The sequence below is a fragment of the Bubalus kerabau genome, chromosome 21 (genome assembly GCF_029407905.1).
Source record: "Bubalus kerabau isolate K-KA32 ecotype Philippines breed swamp buffalo chromosome 21, PCC_UOA_SB_1v2, whole genome shotgun sequence".
NCBI classification, from domain to species: Eukaryota; Metazoa; Chordata; class Mammalia; order Artiodactyla; family Bovidae; genus Bubalus; species Bubalus kerabau.
In genome coordinates this window covers 31952672-31974147 of record NC_073644.1, presented here as the reverse complement: position 1 = coordinate 31974147, position 21476 = coordinate 31952672, and the positions used below count along the sequence as shown (strand labels likewise).

The window sequence follows — 21476 nt, the reverse complement described above, 5'->3', positions numbered from 1 at the left end:
TACAAAAAAGTAAAAAGCTGTGTATCTTGTCGTCTGGGCCAGTGAGGAAATGAATAGAAGAGTCTGCTGAACAGGGGGACATGAGGCGCTTTAAGAGCCAGAAGGGAAGTTCAAGGTAATCATGCTAAGGAGGCATGGGGACCTAGGACTCTGGTCTGTGCATAGCTGGCTAAAGCCTCACTGACTTTTAGTCAGAACTGAGTCTTCACTTGAGTCCAACAGTCTGGCACGTGAGGCACGGGGAGGAGGCTCAACGTTCCCGGTCCGTTCTCAGCCTCCATGGGTGAGAACCTGGGGTGGAACACAAGAGCCAGTTTTGCTATATCCCAGGCAAGGGGCAGTTAAAGTGGAAAATATTCCTTTTACAGTAGTAAGAGCAAGTAAATTTTCAAATTCCTAAATATATAAACATTTTTTTAAATTAAACTTTTCATTTTGTACTGGAGTATATAGCTGATTAACAACGTTGCGAGTATCTCAAGTGGACAGCCAAGGGACTCAATACGTATCCATTCTCCCCTCCCATCCAGGCTGCCACATAATGTTGAGCAGAGTTCGCTGTGCTATACAGTAGGTCCTTGTTGGCTTGCTATATTTGAAATGGATAACTCATAAGGTAAACATTTTGAATGTTTCAAGACTGAGAGAGAGAAATAAAAATAGTAACATGAAAGTAAATGAACAAAATTCTCAAGGGAAAAAAACAGTTACCCGGAAAAGAGCTGACCATGGCACACGCAAGAAACTCTCAAAAAGGAATGGGAGACAGAAAAGGAGAGCATTATCACCTTACCCTATATAGCTCCTGGCATTAAAAAGAATTGAATAAAATAGCAATAAGGCGTCAACACATTACCATACAGCTGCTGAGAGGTTAGTCAAATGCCCTTGCAACTTTATGTAAATTACATTACAACCTGATTTTCTTCCCCAGTGAGATATGGTTATGATGGTAACTATCTACACAGGTGAACTGCTGTGGAAAACTAAGTTGATTCTATGGATTATGAAAGCCCCCCAAACCAAAAAAATTGCTAATATCTTTTCTGGTTTACCTGATAAACCTAACAGAAATAAAATAACTTGGAGACTTAATATACAGATGAAGGTTCTCCATTCTCAGTTTTCATCCACGTTTGTCTCACTGGAGAACCAATTTTCCACTCCCCACAATGGAGGGAGGCGAGCCTCCATTAAACACATTCATTGCTTCTGCTTCCTTGGTTTACTGTTCATGCTACTCTGCCTGGTGGTCCAGTGGTTAAGACTGCATTTCCAACGCAGGGGGTGCGTTTTGGGGAATAAAGATCCCACCCGTTGAGGGACACAGCCAAAATTATATATATATATATATATATATATATATATATATATATATATATATATATATACACACACATACATACACACACACACACACACATATATAAACTCTATGGGTAAAGCTGTTACAAAAATATGGAAAGTGAAGCTGTGAAAGAGGTGCTGCTGAAAAAAACAAGGATATGGCTACCCAGAGCATTTCTAGCAGAGTTGAGGGCTTCCCTCATAGCTCAGTTGGTAAAGAATTCTTCTGCAATGCAGGAGACCCCAGTTTGACTCCTGGGTCAGGAAGATCCCCTGGAGAAGGCAAAGGCTACCCACTCCACTATTCTTGGGCTTCCCTTGTGGCTCAGCTGGTAAAGAATCTGCCTGCAACGTGGGAGACCTGGGTTCAATCCCTGGGTTGTGAAGATCCCCTGGAAAAGGGAAGGCTACCCACTCCAGTGTTCTGGCCTGGAGAATTCCATGGGGTCGCAAAGAGTCGGACACGACTGAACAACTTCATTTTCACTGTCAACAGGGGCTTCAGAAAGATGATGCTTCTTCAGAAATTTGAGATTAATTTTTATTCTATAATTTCCCATTCTTTCCATGTCATTCAGTGACAGCCCTATATACATGGACATATTTTCTTTACCCTTTCAAGCACCATGTATCTTGGGAGACAAAAAGTGTAACCTTCCAAATGCATCTTCAGTAATATTTTAACCCCAAGCCCCAACTTTACAAAAAACAAAAATGCCATCACCCTGATAAGGTCAAAGTCATTCTGTCTTAGCAGGACCTATTATTCTAGCTTGGAGGAAATCTAAAAATAGGTAATGAAGTAATGGCAGTATTTGGTTGGGAATACGGTGACAGAGCAACCAAGTCCTTCACTTGTTTATGTCACATCGGTTTGGAATTTCCTTTGTTTTAAGATAGATGTAAACATAAAATCAATACAGAAAAGGGAGCTTCATGTTGTGACTTTTAAAAAATGGATTCTAAAACCAGAGAATCTAGATTCAAATCCTGGCTCTCTCTGATCTAACTGAGTGACTTAGGTGGATTATATACATTTCCTGTGCTAACTTACAGAGTAGTCAACCTTTGGACAAAAAAAGTGAATGAAGACTTTATTAATGGAAAACGTCTATAGCAGAGATCAGCTTTTTCTATAAGGACTTAACAGTAAATATCTGAGGCTTTGGGGGCCATAGAGTGTCTGTCAAAATATTGGGTTGGCCAAAAAGTTTGTTCAGATTTTTCAGTACTATTTTATGGGAAAACCCAGAATGAACTTTTCTGCTAACCCAATCCTTCAACTCTGCTGCTGCTGTGTATTAGTAGCCATAGACACTATGTAAACTATGGACATGGTGCAAACCTGTGTTCCAATATAACTTTACTTACAAAAACAGAGAGTCAGTAGATTGGGCCAATTGGTAGAACTCTGGCATATTCACCACTTAGTATCTTAGGTTTTGGTTTCTGTTTTTTTTTGTTGTTGTTTGCTTTTGTACACCGGTAACATGTACTTGGCATACAAATCTTTGCTACTTTATCATTGGGTAGCTTTCCATACCTCTTAAACCAAATGTGATAAACATAATTAGTCAGGAAGAATGAATATTAAGACGAATTACATAAAATATGATGTTCATTTATGTGAAGTGATCAGGGTAGCAAATAAAAATTCACATGCAAATCAAGTCCATATTAAAAATACTGAGTGCCCAGTAGGGAATGGATATTGGCCAGTTCAGAACATACGTTGTCTGTAGCTTACCGCTGTGAGGCATCTGGCCAGGAAGGCTTTTGCAAACAGCATGGAAAAGGGATGGCAGCATGCTAACCCAAATTCCTGGTGAAACTTTCCTCTGGTGAAATCAGTGTCACTCTTTCAATAACTAATATATTCTGGGGTTTGCAGGTGGGTATGAATGGATGAATAACTTGGGAACACATTTAACAGAGTGTGCTTCAGCCAACAATGAAAATGCTGAAAGTGGTCTCCATAGGTATGTCCAGAGTCAGCCATCTGTTAGTTACTTTGCTTATAAAGCAGAAAGATTCTGTAAAGCAGTTATTTCGAAGGATCAAATACAGCAGTTCTACTCTCTGCTTGAGTCAGAGGGTTGGGCTTGGTTGCCCACACTGGGGGTAGTTCCTGAGATTGGCGGGTAATCTTTAGAGACCATCTTGGCTCGAGCAGAGATCTCTGGTCTCAGGGAACTGGCTGGTTTGGTCTCCAGGTGCTCTCTTGTACCTCTGCCTCATTCTTCTGTCTAGGCATCCAGCCTGGATTTTAGATTTTAGTACCTGTTGCCCAGACTGTACCTCAGATCTCTTAACAACTTGGCTGCTCATATTGTTTCTCCAGATTCTACGTTTGTCAATGTCAAAATGTGCTCCATTTTGTAAGCCATGTTTAACAAATTAATTAGGTCTTACTCTTTGCCTGTTCTAAGGCAAGATTAGCAGTAGTCATCTAACAAGCTGAAGCTAAGTGTTCAGCCTCATTGGTTTTATCTAGTAGTATCTTCCTGGAATAGACCAGTAAGAGTAAATAAAACATCTTTCATCTGACCTCTATACCAGCCCACACAAGAGCTGGGCCTCTCCAGTCACATGGACCTGGGTGTGAAAACTGGACTAATGCACAGGTTTGTTGGGAAGATTATAAAAGACACATTAACTGAGAGCAGAGCCCAGTGCCTGACACAGACCATGTAATAAACAAGTATGTAATGAATCACAAGTGTTTATGAACATGATCATCATTTCCTGAAGCCATCAGAGATTTCAAAAAAATGAGAGCAAAGTTATCAGGCTGCAATGGTTCAATGAACCCTGTAGAAAGACTTGCAAACTAAGAGATTCCAGAAGAGGGTCCAATGCACAACATTCTATGTGTCAGTGCCTGCCAGGTGCCAACTGTCCTAGAGAGTGGAATAAAAAATGAATGTGACAATTTCCTGCTCTCATAGGGTTTAAGGTCAGGACCAGGGCTGCACCTAAGATCTCAAAATAGAGGCAGACAGAGCATATTACTAGAGTGCAGAGCAGACCCACTTGATTCAACCTGGGACCCCCAAGAGAAGATGTCCTGAGATGGAATCTTGGAGGCTTGGCTAGGCTGGGAAAGACCTTGAACTGAGCCACGAAAGTGGGAAATAACATGACACAGGTTAGATGTACAGGAAGTTCAACTCTACTGCAGTTAAAACTAATACAATTTTGTAAAGTTTAAAAATAAAATAAAATTAAAAGGCAAGGTGGAGGATCAATGAGAAGAGAAACTAAGTCATCACCCCAAAGAGTCCCTCTTCCCAAACCCAGAGTCACAGGAACTGTGGGTTCTTTCTCCATCTCAGGAGCTTCAGCTCTGTTGAAAGTGCTTTCGGTGTCATGCAGATGCTGGGGATCTGATCTAGTGATGTACCGAGCCTAATTCTGAGAAATCACGAAAGACACTCATTTCACTGGGAAAAAAGTTGAATTGACACTCATATGGCAATCATATCTTCTTTTTTTAAAGACCCCCCCCCCTTTTTTTTGATATGGACCATCTTAAAAGCCTTTATTGAACTCGTTACAAAGTTGTTTCTGTTTTAAGTTTTGGTTTTTTGGCCGTAAGACATGCGGATCTTAGCTCCCCCGCCAGGGATTGACCCTGCGCCCACCCCTACATTGGAAGGCGATGTCCCAGCAGTCCCAGCAGTCCCATCTGAGTCTCTTGGGTTTCGGAATCCTGGGCCACTAAAAAGAGCTCCTGTCACGGTGCCCTCTTATCCTGAAATGTGATTCCTCACACGTGCACGTCTGGATCTCAATCAAGGAGACTTTAGTATCCCCATGGTGTATGGACGCCAGGTAGGCAAGAGCCGCTCTCCCTGGATTTGGCTGAGCCTGACACACCCTGTCCCATTTTCCTTAGCTGCTGGACCTCCTGCATCTCCTCTGTGTCCAGAGACCCCCTTCTTCCTGACACATCTGGATGAGTCAGATGGATCCTATGGATCTAGAACCTGCTGTGTAGTTACTGTGAGAAACACTACTCTCAGAGAACCTCAGAAGAGATTCTCTAACCTCAGGAATCCAATCAGGGTGGGCAGTGCTTTCCAGTAGGTCATCAAGCCCATTTATTCTTTTTAAAAAGTACTTAAGTTATTCATGGACTTCCCAGGTGGCTCAGTGGGTAAAGAATCTGCCTGCAATGTGAGAGACATAGGTTTGATCCTTGGGTTGGAAAGATCCCCCGGAGGAGGGCATGGCAACCAACTCCAGTATTCTTGCCTGGGAAAACCCACGGACAGAGGAGCTTGGTGGGCTAACAGTCCATGGGGTTGCAAGAGTCAGACACGACTGAGCGACTAAACACAACTGTGAGTATTATAATACACATTCAGTATATGTTTAATATAAGAACAACTACGTTCTTTAATATAAGAACAACAAGCTTTAAGTCCAAGCTTTAAAGAGCAGGAAATTACCACTTACTGTTTCCCATCCTGGGGCTAAAAGGGGATGGTGCCAGAAGCACTGTGAGTTATCAGTTGGTTATACTGTACATTCACCCTGATTTTATTAGTGATGCTGATAGGGAAGGAACTAGATATGAAGATCATTAAAAAGGATACAGTGTCTGCAACCAGTCCCACAGGCCAAAAGGGCACTGAAGGACATTTACTAATGAGGATAATTAAGCATGACTTGATAACCACCCAAAGTCCTGCTGGTTCCAGCAGTGAAGCAGATAAAGCAGGGACCTCACCCTCTGAAAAGAGACTGGGCATTATACTGAGTCTGTCCAACTGCCAACAGCACTGTGAGGAAATAATGGTTGTGTTCAGAGCCCATCCAATGCCAGTCTCAAAGATGGGCCCGACCTAGTCTCCTGACTATGGAAACCAGAGGGGAATATCCACACACTAAAAGTCCACCGAACATAAGACAAGGAAGAAAAATATAGAGGGCTTTGTTTATTTGTCTGTTTCATTTCTCTTTTCTTGGGCTCTATATTTTCAGTATTTTTGTTAGAGAAACTAGCAACCTGTGTTTGGGCACAGAAATTAAACAGAGATGGTAATCAACAGCAGGGAAGATAAAGGCTCCCTTGTAAAGGACTGTTTTGCTTTGTGTTCTTTCTAAGCAGTTAGCTCCTTTAGGATACTTCCTCTTGGCAGCAAGAATAAGGATCTTGGCTAAGCCAGCTTTAAGCTAGGCATCCCACCCTCCTGGCAACAGCTGCTGCAGACCTGCCTTCCTCTGTAGCCTCAAGCCTCCACCGACCACCTCCACTGACCTCTGAGATCTTCCCATCTTTGGATGCTGATGATTTTGTAAGACCATCTAGCTGAGACGTCCAGGAGACCTCAGCCTGATCATGACAAGCTGTCTGCTTCCTACAGCACAGTCTCCAGTCACATCACAAGGTAACACCAACGCTCCATAAAATACCAGTTATGTGTAGTAAAAAACGACCAAAACTTGTCTAGAATGTAACATGGCACCATTTCCATTTCCAAGGCTCACTCTTGTAAAGAAATAATGTCTTAAAAAAAAAAAAAACAAACTAACAAAAAAGTTTGAGCCAAAGTCTGTTGCCAAGAAGGCTTAATGCATGCTTCAGAGAAATAGAATTTCTAACAGGAAGCCACTTGTGAATTACGGACAATCGTATACAATATATTTCACAAAACTGAATTTCTCAGGAACCGACAACAATTTTCAGATTTAAAAGCAGTGGCATCTTATTTAGAACTTGGAGAAGCATTTGGCATAAATTCACTGAGAGAGTAAGAGTACTAAATAAAGGGTGTTTTTTCCTTAACGAAAAAAGAAGTAAATTATAAAATCCACCCAAAACTTTAAAAGACAAATCTTGATGAATTCAGTTGGAGAAATCATCCTAACAGATAGAAAAATATATTAGAAAGCTATAGTAATGAAAATAGCATGGTGCTGGCCCAAGAGTAGACAAATAGGACAAATAGACTCAGAATACACAAATAGATATAGAATCTTCCACACAGACCCACATGTATAAAACTGCCTGCTTTATGACAAATGAACCCCTCCCATGCAGTGGAGATGGGTTATCTGTTTAATAAACAGTGCTGGATAGCCCTCTAAGAAGATAAGACACCCCTGATCCATAACTTATACCACATGAATAGTCCACTACAAACGGATTGCAGATTTAATATAATAGGTTAAACAATAATTCAAGAAGATTTTTTTTTTTTGAGGGAGGGATTCATTAACTCAGAGAGATCAAGTTTTCTTCAAGAGGTATAAATGCACTAACTATAATGGGAAAAATGGACAGATTAGACTTTATTAAAATTAAAAACTTCTTTTCATCATAAGGTACCAGTAAGAGAATAAAAAAGCTACAGATCAGAAGATATTTATAATACATTTATCTGACAAAGAACTGATATCCATAATATATAAGGACCTCCTACAAATCAATAAGAAGACAACCCAATAGAAAAGTCAATAAATAAGCTGAACGGAAACTTCACAAAGAAGATATAAAAATGGCAAGTAAGTTGGTAGGAACATCCCAGTTAAATCACAGTGAGGCACACACCATCAGAGTGGCTAAAATTTTGAAAGACTGAGAAAAACCCAAGTGCTAGTGAGGATGCTGGGCAACTGGAATGCTCATGCAACACTGTGGCCGGGGGAGGCATGCACTGTATAATCCCTTTGGAAAACTGGCAAGACTGTACTAAGCCTGCACATAAATGCAAATTCCAGGACCTAGAAATCCAACCCCTGAGCACATACCAACAGAAATGCACCAAAATACATGCCTAAGAACATTCATGGCAGTTTTCTTCATAACTCAAAACCAAATCCACTCAAATGTCCAATTTTAGTAGAAATGATAAACATGGTTAATTATCACAACAGAATAGTATTTGGCAACGACAAAAAAATGAATTACTTCCAAATGTAGCATGGATGAGTCATACAGATAAAACTGAGTAAGAGAATCCAGACAAGAGAGTACCTACTGTATACGACATTCATTTTTACAATAAAATCCAAAACCAGGTAATGCTGATCTATGCGATACAAATAAAAACTACTGGTTACTTTTGACTGAGAGCATATTGCCTGGAAGTAGGGTACACAATAAGTTTCTGGGCTGAGGGAAATATGCTCCTTTTTAAAGATTTTTTTGATGTGCACCATTTTTCAAGTCTTTACTGAATTTGTTACTATATTGTTTCTCTTTTATGTTTTGGTTGTTTGGCCATGAGGAATGTAGGGTTTTATCTTCCTATACCAGGGACTGAACCCATACCCCTGCATTGGAAGGCAAAGTCTTAACCACTGGACTGCCAGGGAAGTCCTAGAAACATGTTTTGTTGACATGAGTGATGGTTCTACTCTTAAACCTGGAGGAAGCCTTCTGCTTCTGGTTGGGATGAAAAAAAAAATCATGAGATTATCATTCATACTCTAATGCTAAGAATGAGCCCAATGTTACTAAATCACAGATTTCTGAGACTATAAGATAGCTGAGAGCATAATGAGATTTAACTGAATGAAAATAAGGAAACTAATAAGCCCTTTCTAGATAAAAGAAGACCCATAGTTGCTTTTATCCCTGGAGGAGGAGTGAGAAGAAGTGTCATTAAAGGATGGAAGGACAAATCACCTTGACTTTGAAGGAAGCTTTAGTGGTCATGGTGGAGAAGGAAATGGCAACCCACTCCAATACTCCTGCCTGGAAAATCCCATGGACAGAGGAGCCTGGTGTCCATGGGGTCACAAAGAGTCGGACATGACTGAGTGACTTCACTTTCACCTTTCACCTTTAGCAGTCATGAGTGCACAGGCATGATGGAGTCACATCCTTGGGGAAGCTTTACCCCCGACCAATCCTTCCCACAGGCCATTATCCCATAGGCATGAGCGAGTCCACCAAAGGATGGGTGCAGGGCCACAGATCTGTCATGCTAAAGAGGGATTTGATAATTTCCAAAGAGCAGGAAAGTGAAAGTGAAAATTGCTCAATCGTGTCTGACTCTTTGCAACCCCATGGACTATACATAGTCTTTGGAATTCTCCAGGCCAGAATACTGGAGTGGGTAGCCTTTCCCTTCTCCAGGGGATCTTCCCAACCCAGGGATCAAACCCAGGCCTCCCATGCTGCAGGTGGATTCTTTACCAGCTGAGCCACCAGGGAAGTCCAGGAAATCAACCCTGAATAGTCACTGGAAGGACTGAAGCTCCAATACTATGGCCACCTGATGCGAAGAGCTGACTCACTGGAAAAGACTCTGATGCTGGGAAAGGTTGAGGGCAGGAGCCAGAGAGAGAGACAGAGGATGAGACGGTTGGATGGCATCATGACTCAATGAACATGAGTTTGAGCAAATTCTGGGAAATAGTGAAGGACAGGGAAGTCTGGCATGCTGCAGTCCAAGGGGTCACAAAGCATCGGTCATGACTGAACGACTGACTGAGCAACAGCAACAAAGCAGATGGAGTGTGTGTCTAGAGACAGGACACTCATGAGAAGGCGAGTGATGATTATGACCTAAGTGAAGCCAGTGGCCTTGAGGATGGTGAAAGTGAATGGACTTCATGAATCATTTTAGAGGCAGAGGAGACAGAACCTTTGGTGTAGCCTTCCAATGCTGCATATTTTATTCCACTATTATGAGGGAAAAATTAGACTGAATTAAGAATCCATTACCAATTGTGTCACAATCTTCTATAATGAGAACTGCAAATGGGAAACGTAACAGGATCAGAATTGGGCGGAAGATCTCAATCTGGACTAAAATGCCATCAAGGAACCAAAAGGCAGCAACAACAGAAAATGAGACAAGATGTCCAGGACTATTTCAATAAAGAAATGATTTTTAAAAACATTAAAAAAGGAACCTCCCTGGTGGTCCAGTGGTTAAGAATCCGCCTGCCAATGCAGGGGACACGGGTTCGATCCCTGTTCTGGGAACTAAGATCCTTGGAGCAACTAGCCTTTGAGCCGTAACTACTGAAGCCCGTGCACCCTAGAATCTGTGCTCCGTAAGAGACGTCACTGCAATGAGAAGTCCTTGCACCTCAACTAGAGAGTAGCCTCTGCTCGCTGCAACTAGACAAAGCCTGGGCGACAGCAACAAACACCCAGCACGGCCAAAGATAAAATAAATAATTACAAAAAAAGAACATGAGCCACTGAGGTCAGTATAGACAGAGTTCCAGAAAAGTCTTTTGTCTATTAAGAAAGTATATAGGAAGAAACACATTCGTGTCCAAGACTTGATCTGGAAGCAAAGAAAACTTTCAGGGTCACATAAAGAAGAGGTTCAAGATTTATGATGAGTTTTAATAAATCTGGCAATAGGTAAGTTTTACTATTTGATATCAAGCATCAATCTAAGTGGATAAAGTGAGGAAAGGCCATGTCCCAGGGTACATGGGATCTCAGTTCCTGAGCATGGATCAAACCCACGTCGTCTGCACCGGAATCTTGGAGTCTTAACCACTGGACTGCCAAAGAAGTCCCAGTAATGGAAGTAAGTCTTTTCTAGAATACTACGACAATAAAACTTCATTAAACAATTTCTTAAAGTAATTGGTGGGGAGGAAGTGGGGAGAAAAAGCCAACTCAGGTGACATCAAGTGCCCTGGTCTAGACGTTTAGATGCTGAGAAATATCTTGCTTCTTGATTCTATGCAGCATCCAGTCACGACTAGTGTCCTTCTACTTATTGCTATTTCTACCGAAACTCCATGGAGTTGGGTTTAGGTTTATGCCTAGAAAATTATGTACAGTGACATGAAAAATAAAATGCTGCAAGAAGAAGATTTACGAGATAATGTGATCAGATAACGTTTGCTGTTCTTGAACATAGCTCAGGAAAGTGAAAGGACAGATTAATGAGGGATTAAGCCAAACATGAATTTTAATATCCAAAGACATTCATAAGCAAGAAACCCTGGGGCATATTTATAGAGCCACTTTAATTAGTCAGTATTCAAAACAGCTTTACACACGAGTCAAGTTTTCAACAGATTTGAAATATGCAGCTTTCCTAAATGAGAGAGTCGAGGTATTGTAAACCAAGCACGGAATTGGATATCAGAAGATTGCGGGCTTGACTTCTGACTCTGCCAGTTACAGACTTGGAGAGTAAATTGCAAAACCTGTTCAAATGGAAAATGGAAAACTCTGATGGGCCCACCACCAAGATGAAACACAACAATGGGTGTGAATGTGCTTTGTAAAACAGAGAGCGACATATTATTTTCCCAAAGGAGTAAAGAAGAGAAAGAGAACTCATGCTCATGAAATTTGCTCTTTTTCAAGTTAACAGTCCTAACCACTAATATCTAGACAGGGTACCTTGAATTTACTGATAATGATTCAAGATCCAAGGGTTCTGGGTTCTTCATCCAACTGCTACCCCAAGACTTGTATTAGCAAATGGACATGAGAGGTATCAAATGTACCTAAGAAATACCAGTCACAGTGATCGCTCATGGTTTATACTCATATCTCTCAGATAATTTCAAAAGGAACTAGATCAGAGCAGTGAGTTTAGACAGTAACATCAAATAGACCTGGATTCAAATCCTACCTCTATCACTTCCTAGTTTTATGAGTTTACAGAATCCCACCAGGACTTCCCAGGTAGGGCTAGTTGTAAAGAACTCGCCTGTCAATGCAGAAGACTTAAGAGACTTGGGTTCAATTCGTAGGTCAAGAAGATTCCCTGGAGGAGGGCATGGCGATTCACTCCAGTATTCTTGCCTGGAGAATCCCCTGGACAGAGGAGCCTGATGGGCTCCTATGGAGCCTACAGTTCATAGGGTTGCAAAGATTCAGACACAACTGAGAGACTGAACACCATCCCTAGGCTCTGTTTTCTAACACAAAAGTGGAGATGGTCACAGTACGGTATGACAGGTTTCAAAGATTTAAGAGATAACAGCATTTAATGCACTTAGCAGAATGCCTGGTGTGCATTAATAGTACAGATCTTTGGTATCTAAAATGTTGCTTCCCAGGAGATAAAATTTTTCACTTTCCACCTACTGGTCATTCCCATCCTTGAGCAGGGATGCAGCTCCTTATATACACACAGAAACACGTTCTTTTACAGCCAGTCACGAGCTCAACGTTTACTGTGCTCAGTCACTTCCGTCGTGTCTGAGTCTTTGCGACCCCATGGACTGTAGCCCACCAGGCTCCTCTGTCCGTGGGATTTTCCAGGCAAAAATACTAGAGCGGGTTGCCATGCCCTCCTTTAGGGATTTTTCTGACCCAGGGATTGAACCTGCATCTCCTGCAGGCAGATTCTTTACTGATGAGCCACCAAGGAAGCCCCAACATTTATTAAGCAACTACAATAAGCCAGATCCCATGACAGACATCACGGATAGAGACGTGAACTAGATATTGTCTCTAACTGCGAATATTTCTCAATAATGTAAGACTCGTGGGAATCCCCTGGTGGTCCAGTGGTTGGGATTCCGAGCATTCACTGCTGTGGCCTGGGTTCAACTTTGGCTGGGGAACTAAGATCTCACAAGCCACGTGCAGAGTGGCCAAAAAATGTAAGACTCTTCAGTGCAATCATTGTTGGCTCTGTCCACCACTGTATCCCTAATGATTAAAATAGTGCCTAGACTATTGAGTGTGCTTGGTAAATGTTTATGAAGTGAACAGTCTGTGCTTTTTCTGCCACAGAAATATCCAAATCTCAATGCAGAAACTACTTTTACTTTTATTTTGGATATCCAGTGAAGAAAAACTGTAATGAAAAACATTTTTATCAGTACAGCTATAACTGGCATTAGGTGTAAATCCTGGGCTCCTCAAAACAATGTTAACAATACTCTCATAATAAATACAGTGACATTTAGCACTTTAGAAAAAAATTCAATGGGCAGCGCAGGTTGGCAAGAATTCAAGCCTTTGATAGTGTGATCACGGAAAGGTCATTTGATACTATTCTTTTATTGTATGTATTAGTATTTTCCCCACCATTTAAAACGTAAGATGGTAAGATTTCACTTAGAGATTTAAAAACACTGCTCACCTGGTCTTCTTCTCCTCCACCTTCTTCATCATATTTTAAAATATTATCTCTTACATCATCTTCTGGATCAATTAAAAGTTGTTTGGCCTGGCGTTCTTTATCCCGGCGTTTCATCCATACCACGAACATCAGAACGAGAACTAGGCAGAAAGAGAGTAAAGACACACGATACGTAATTTTAAAAACTTGACTTTATCTAATCACAGTCTTCAAGACTTATAATTTATATTCATATGGGCTGGAAAACTTGCAATGCATCTTCTAGTTTGTTACCTAATCCTAGCCTCACGTGACAAGAAACAAGACAGGACAGACACCCTGAGAACCAGGTTCGGATTGTTCTAGAAACTAGTACCCTATGACTTCACTGAGTGGATGTCTGTCCTCAGTTTTACTATCTGCAAATGGGGACAATAACTATTTCTATCTTTTGCTTTGTCTTGCTAGAGGATAGGATATGTGTCATATAATGGATTGGAAATTCTAAAAACAACAAAATACAATAGGTGAAATTGCCACTCATTATTTAATTGCTGTTCCATTCCGGTTGATCAGTCATCATTCTCCTCCCCAAATTAGAGAGAAGCACACTTAACAAGGAGGGGGAGTACTTGCCAAGATGCCTTTGCAGCAAACTAGACCTGGATCAGAGACTTGACCTTGAGGATTTTTGACTCCCAAGGGCCTGGGTCTTTCTATTGCGCCGTTGTGCTTTTCTCTTTCCTGTTCAACAGCATGCCTCAGGTAAGAAGGCCAGGGGATTAGTTTGAGAACTGAAATAACATCCCTGGTGGGTCGGATGGTAAAAGAGTCTGCCTGCAATGTGGGAGACCTGGGTTCAATCCCTGGGTCGGGAAGATTCCCCTGGAGAAGTAATGGCAACCCACTCCAGTATTTGTGCCTGCAGAATCCCATGGACAGAGGAGCCTGGTGGGCTACAGTCCATGGGGTTGAAAAGACTCAGACATGAGTGAGTGACTAACACTAACACCTCCTGCTCTACATTTCTGCACCAGGATTAGAATCATAAATTTTCCAGTTGGTTGATGTTAAAATCAGCACCGATTCATTTTCCTTCAGAATGGCTAGAGTCCTTCTTCATACCACAATCCATCAGCTCTAAGTTTTTCTTGATAAGGTTGGCATGTATGCCTCTTGTTAGTTGAAATTGAAACATATCCCTAAGTGCACATCTAGGAATGCATTCCCTCTAAAATCTGGAACTATCAGTTTACATCCTGAAGCAAAAAGATTTAATGACTCTTATTTGAGCACATTTTTATTATTGGCCATAAAAGTAAATATCCTCCTTTTAAAGCCAGATACATGATCTCATTTGCCATTGTTCCAGGGCTAAATCTAGCTAGTGGATTATTAGTATAGCATGTAGGTTTCAAATTATAGTCAAAGTAGTCTCCACATAGGAAGTAAAAAATGCTCAGGCTTCTACAGTAATTGCTTAGAAAAAAAAAAGGACGGGATTCTAAATTACCAGAACACTTGTAAATGGAGAAAACATAAAAGAAATGGCCAACATTTTGAAGAAAGTGATTGGTGCATAGCATGATTGCACAATAAACTAAGTCCTGCTGCTACTCAACAATACAGCACAGGGGCCAGGCAATTTGTTCTTTTAACCTGCATACTTAGAAGTGGTTCCTAAAGTACTTTCCAGTGGTTAATTTCTTGCATTCCACTGAACCAAAGACTGCAAAGTACATTAAAAAGGAGCAATTCCTTAATCTAGACTGGCTCTAAAGACAGACAATTTATTGAGCTGTGTAATCATTTCTATTATCTGATGTGCTGTATGAAATACAATCTCTTGCTATTTTATGCAGCCTATCAGAAACAAATACCTTGATCCCTGCATGACTGGAGCAGGTTGCTGACTGCGCTTTCTATAAAGGAAAGCAAAGGAAAGCAATATACTTATTTTCCTAAATCATCAACTATGTGCCATAAATTCAGACGCAAATCCTAAGAGAAGCGCTTCAACTTAGGACCACCTAATATTTTTCTATGAAGTTTGCTGCAGCTTGCTCTGCAAGCGATCAGCATCAGAAAACGGCAACAGGCGTGGAAGAGGTGGGCTGGCTGGGTTTGCTACAAACAGGTAAGTGCATGCAAGGATGCTCAGGGTTTTCCTCATTCTAAAGTGGGCTTGGCTGCGAGAAACTGCTCAGAGATGGAGGAGAGTTGTTAGATTCCACTGAAAGGCAACAATAAAAATTACTTTTTATTGAGCACAGCTGGTGGGACGGCACAGGAAGGGGGCACAGGGAGGGTCTCGGGATTTGTTGTCTCTTGCAGAGAGCACTGTCAAAGGAAGTGAATGAGCAAGTGGGCACTGACCAGTTTGGGAACAAACAGTACTATATCCCTGAGTACAAGACCTGGAGAGGACAAACTATTCTAGAGAAAAGAATTATCTAGAAGTAGCAAATGAAAGAGAAACAGACTATGAAGTAGGGAATATCCCAACAGAATGAGAAGCTTGGATCAGAAAAAACAAGGACACTGCCCACTATAGAGGAAATAATGAAAGAAATGAAGAATGAAAAACATAGGGGAGAAACTAAAAGGAAAAACGAAGATATTTACGGCAAAGAAAAACTCCTTAGAGAAGAGAGCAACAGGGAACTCTTGGCTCCACCAGTTCAAACTCAGATGAAAGCACATGCCTCCACTCCATTCTTTGGGAAACAGGAACCCTTCGTGGCTCCCAGCAGCACTGGCAAAAGCTTTCAGCCAGGATCCTGGATGCCACAAGATGGCAAGAGCCACAATCAGTGAATGCACTGCGGTCAAATCATGTCATCTATATGTTAAGTGACTATTTCAACAAATAAAAGTAAAAAGTTGCTTTGTATTTTCCGACTGTAAAGAAAGAAGTTACTTTGCTGAACATCCTGGAAGCAAAAGGAATTCAAGCTGAGACACCGGGAAGTACTCACTGAGCAGGATGATGATGCAAAGCAGGATGGCGATGATGGCGCCCGTGCCCAGCCCTGCTCCCACAATTCTATCCACATCTGTGCAGTCCCCGTTGGAATCACACTGGCAAACCTTCACCCGAAGGATGGAGATATTCGATTTGGGAGGATTACCCGAATCTGTGATTATGATTGGAACTTCGTAGATCCCGGCCTCAAGAAATTTTATCTTTAAGTTAAGCTGAGCAAAATCACCTATACAATAAAGGGGGAAAATATAGTCGGAGAGTTTATACATCATAAGATTGAAAAACACACAGCATTTTCTAGACTGCATCATGTACTGAAGGGTACATATAAAGCAGGTTTCACTGTAACCTTTTTGTAAAGTTTATTTATTTATTTTTTGGCTTTAAGGGCTTTTCATATCTTATTTAAACTTTAAGTAGCTTTTAAAATATATTTAAGGAGAAAGATGATAAATGGACTTTACATACCAGGCTTCAAAGCCTCTCAGATGCACATATATTCAAATAATTAATCTGTCCTTACCATTAAGCCGAGTGATGGTCCAATTTCTCTTAATAGTCACTGGAGACAAAGGAAGATCAAAAGCAAATGGTCCAGCATTTGGATCAATGTCATAATCAAGTGCTGTGATGTTAATTGAATTGGGGTCCGGAGTTTCACAAATCTCTGCCTCTTGAGGTAACACTTGAGGGGCATTGTCATTAATATCAAGTAAATAGATCTGCAGTGTTCCTGTTCCACTCATAGGAGGGATTCCTAAAAAGGGAGAAAAATCACAAACCAATGCTCAACAACTCTCTCCCTTGACTCTCAATTAAAGTGAAACTCTCAAAGTTTCTAGCTTTCTAGCCTTTATCACTGTATAACCTTGGAAAAATCTCGTTGCCACAGCATCTCTGCTGTTTTGGTACAAAGCCACTTCTTGTGTCTCTTCTAGGATGAGCCTGCACTCCTCCCACTGGAGGTTCCGGCACAGAGGGCGGTAACAACGCACACGCACAAGCCCCCATCCCCACCAGGTATGGTCCTGTGCCCTTGCTGAACTTACTCTGTGCCCCCATGTGCAATGGGCTCCTCTCGGCACTGGGGGATGTAAGCAAGCAGAAACCCGGGCTCATGATCTGATGGACCCAACTCATTGATGGAGAACCAAGACGTGTGCATGAAAGAACCCCAGTGTGCTTTTCAAGCCCAGACATAACTCTGAAATATTGAAACAGTCTACAGATCCACAGACCTTATCTTGGGGAGGAGCTGGATCACTTGCTTGAGAGTATTAGGTTGCACTCTATACATCATTTCATTGTCATCCTATGAAGCTGGTTTAAACAGACAGGAACCTAAGTGTCTCTATAAACTGGTTATGGTTGCATCCTCTTAGAAGTATTGGGGTTGCTAGTGGAGATGGGTCTGCCTGACCCCAAATCCATCCACCATAACATGTTATCTCTACACTTATCTCATCTTTTGAGTTGGACTCTACTATGTTACAACTATTTATGAATAAATATATAACAAATATATAAAATGTAATGGAAATGTTATTATATGTAAACATAATAATTATATTATTTGAATATACAATATATAATACAATTATATTTAACTGTGTAATATATATATTGTATACATTTAAGAGAACAGAAATACAGGAATTTTCTAAATAAGGCTGCGTACTGAGACCCAGAGGGTTAAGGGACCTGCCCAAGGTCATGAAACTAGGAAGATTCACACATACACTCTTCAGGACAGGACAAGGAGAAATCTCTGTGGGCCTCTCTAAGGAATATGGATGGTTCTGAGAACAGGGAGGTTAAGATGGAGGGGTAGCATGGCTGTTTACAATATTCTAATACTGTGGTCTAACCACGAGGGCCACTGTGTTTCCCTATAGTTTGAATTACTTTCATATTTATTATCACATTTCATATTATTTGACTCTCATAACGACTTCACAGAATAGCAAGCAGCAAAAACAATGATCAATAATGAAATGAAGGCATAGAGATTATAATAGCTTGTCCAGACATTAAGGAGCAGAACTGGGGCTCTAAATCCAGCCTTGTGATTTAACGTCGAGTGCATTTGCAAAACATCACAGCTATACAGATTTAACTGCTCACTTCTCTCATATCAAACACCCTTTCAATTAGGAAACAATCCACCTTGGTGAATGAAAAATCTGGTTGTAACTCACAACTCACATATATACATATAATTTTATAGCTCTTTAAATCTCAGCATAATGGTGCAAGATATATTACTGTAAGTTTCAGGGTGGAGAAAGCTACCACTTACAGAAAATGTAAAACAGACGCAAATGCTCTGCTTTCATGTAAAATGGCAGAAATGCTTCCCACCAAGTTTCAACTCTAAATATGTGAACAGTAGGTCTCACATTAGAAAGGATAAGAAATATTGCTTTGGTCTTGTCACCTCGTAGATTTATAACAGATAATGATCTCATTGAATCATCTTATACAGGATTAGGAATGGTTCTTTGAAACTGTTCTTATCAAAAACGTTGACAGGCAATGTTTTTCAAACTGCACATCTTGGCCACCAAATAGAAAAAGCCTACTATTTTTATTAGATGCTCACATTCACAGTCCAACATTAAAACTATTTTAAAAGATGGCTGTGATTTAGTTTTAAAACTATTTACACAGCATAGAAATAATTACTTGAGTGTATAGTTTGTGCCAGGCACTGTTTTAAAAGTTTTATGTATACAAGCCTTGTTATCTTCCCCTGTACACGAGTTACATACTGCTACCATTATCCGTATTCAACAGAAAAAGGAAATGGACAGATTTAAAACCACATTGCTAATCTTGCAGTTAGAAAAATAGTATAAATGGAGTCTGGATCCAGGGGGGAGGGGAGGTCAGGTGGAATTTCAAAGCTTCACTCCTAAACCATATCATATTGAGACCTAAAACAAGTCCAATTCCAGTTTAAAGTAAGTCATTTTTACGTTCTAGATATAAAGAAAAAAGTGCTATCTATTAACCTCGGCCATTTAGAATCCAGAAGAGACCAAGAAAGAAAAAAAAAAAAGATGTTAAACTATATGTTTATGTTTTTCAAAACCAACATTCTAAAGCTCAAATATTCAATTATTTTAACTTATGCAAGAAATTAAGAGTTTCCTAGACATGGCACACTAGAGTTAGAGAATTAGAGGAAAAATGCTAAAGATAGACAGACTGATGGTAGCAAACATGCTGATTAGAAGAAACCAAAAATGACCACGTCGAAAAACACAGCGTGTGGGGCAACTGTGCCATCAAGGTACAGCAGAGCAGAACAATCACAAAGCCTGTGATCACAATGCTAGGTGACAATGGAGGGTGTAAGGACCCTGGGGGCGTTCATTGCAGAAGGCAGCAAATACAGAACGCCCAAAGGAAATGGAAAATAGAAGCTGGGCCTCAGAGGAGGGAAGGTCATTGGCGCCTTGGATGGAATGAAATTTTTCTAGACAACTGGGTTTCCTAGAAAACCTCATTTCCTGATGATGCATTTGTGATGAGGCTCTACTCCCTTTAACAACATCCAGGACAAATACAGTGACTGTATTTAATTACGCACCATTGTCAGAAGCAAGGAAAGTAGCATTGTATATATTGTTTTTCACATTCGGTGATTCTCTGTCCAAAACAGCAATGGTAGTTATCTGCCCATTCACAGAGTCTATTTTTAGCCAGTTTGCAGGATCGGATAATTTTGTGTATCTACAAAATGAAAATGCAGTAAGTTTATTTCTTTTGACATGAAATTTAAAATAGGAAGCTGATTTTTCTGGTTTAGTCCCAGACACAAACAGCATGTTAACTTGCATTTCTGTAGGTGATGGCTGGGACCAACAGCTGTAATGCGAGTATTTCTGCGGCAGTGGTTTGGGAGGCAACATGGTTTGTGTGTTGCGTGGCCAGGCGTGAAGTAAACGTTACATAGGTGGTAGAGGAGAAAGATGAGGAACTCAGTTTCTGTACTGTGGGTTGGGGCTAGGGCAGATTTGACAGGTCTCATTATAAGCTCTTATCTAGTTCATAAGAGAGCAATGGTCCATATAAAATAGTTCTAATATATCTTCTAAGTGAGCAGTAGCCCTACTGTATAGGGCTTAAGAGAAATTATAATAGAAGTTGAATTTTCTATCATAGAACACTCCTTAAACATTTACTACCTTATCGTGGTGGGGATTCGGTCACAATGAGGAGACCACCGTCCTCTCCCTGCTCCCATAATCCCATTTCTCCTAGGATCGCCCACCTGGGCCAAACCTCAGAACTACACCCTTCAAGGGGAATCCTGTGGTCTGAGTAGATTTATCTGTATTTGCTTTTTTATTTGGGGTGGGGATGAGCTTTTCAAGCTTAGATAACCAATATACAAATTGGAAAACATATCCCGTTTGGAGAGGTAAAAAGTTACATGACTTCAATACACCTGTTCACTAGCTATTCATCTGTCTTGATTCCAGTGTACAGAGAAATGAAGAAGAAGATACACAGTTATCTGTTATCAACAGTACTGAAAGGAGTTAAATAAAATATGAGCTAATTTTTAAAATTACCATCACCAGCGATGGATAATAGTCATGCGGGGTATGCTCTGCCAACCCTCATCAGGAAGGATAAATTAGATTTTGCTGAGGCTGGAAATCTTTACAGATATATTTTATAAGTCCTCTAATCATTGTACAGGTGAGGGATGAAAATAATTAGCTCTTATATCTTGGTGCTGGCATGAGTTTTCTTTTCTTCCTGATGTGTAGAAAAGAGATAAATGTTATAAGCTTTCTGAGACTCTCCTATTTACTCACGGTAGAAGCTTTTTGTGATGGTTGGCATAAAAGCACAGGCTAAATTATTACTAAAGATGTTTTAAAAGGAGCAAGGACAGAAAAAAGAGGCTGAAAACTTTTGTTTCTTTAAATGATAAAAGAGTAGATCCATTTATATATCTCCTGTCTAATATACTCATTGATCCACTGAAAAAATTACATCAAATAATTAAAAATAATCTTGTAGTAAGGAGTATGGGTGCTAATGAAAATTTCTCACCCAAATGATGAAAAATTTTATGCACGGCATAGAACATAATGAAAATGACAAAA

The 21476-nt window shown here is 40.5% G+C and overlaps 1 protein-coding gene and 1 pseudogene across 1 annotated transcript in view; one reads left to right on the top strand and one right to left on the bottom strand.

The window, feature by feature from the left end:
- The window catches only part of CDH2 (cadherin 2), a 247160-nt gene that overhangs the window by 21249 nt on the left and 204435 nt on the right, over nt 1–21476 (bottom strand). The window contains exons 11-14 of the mRNA XM_055559737.1: nt 19946–20088; nt 16874–17107; nt 16343–16576; nt 13386–13525 (exon numbers count right to left, since the gene is read on the bottom strand). Of these exons, the coding sequence (XP_055415712.1) occupies nt 13386–13525; nt 16343–16576; nt 16874–17107; nt 19946–20088 (751 nt within the window). The remainder of the gene's footprint in view (nt 1–13385; nt 13526–16342; nt 16577–16873; nt 17108–19945; nt 20089–21476) is intronic.
- Nucleotides 14121–16181, top strand: LOC129636159 (NADH dehydrogenase [ubiquinone] 1 alpha subcomplex assembly factor 2-like; annotated as a pseudogene).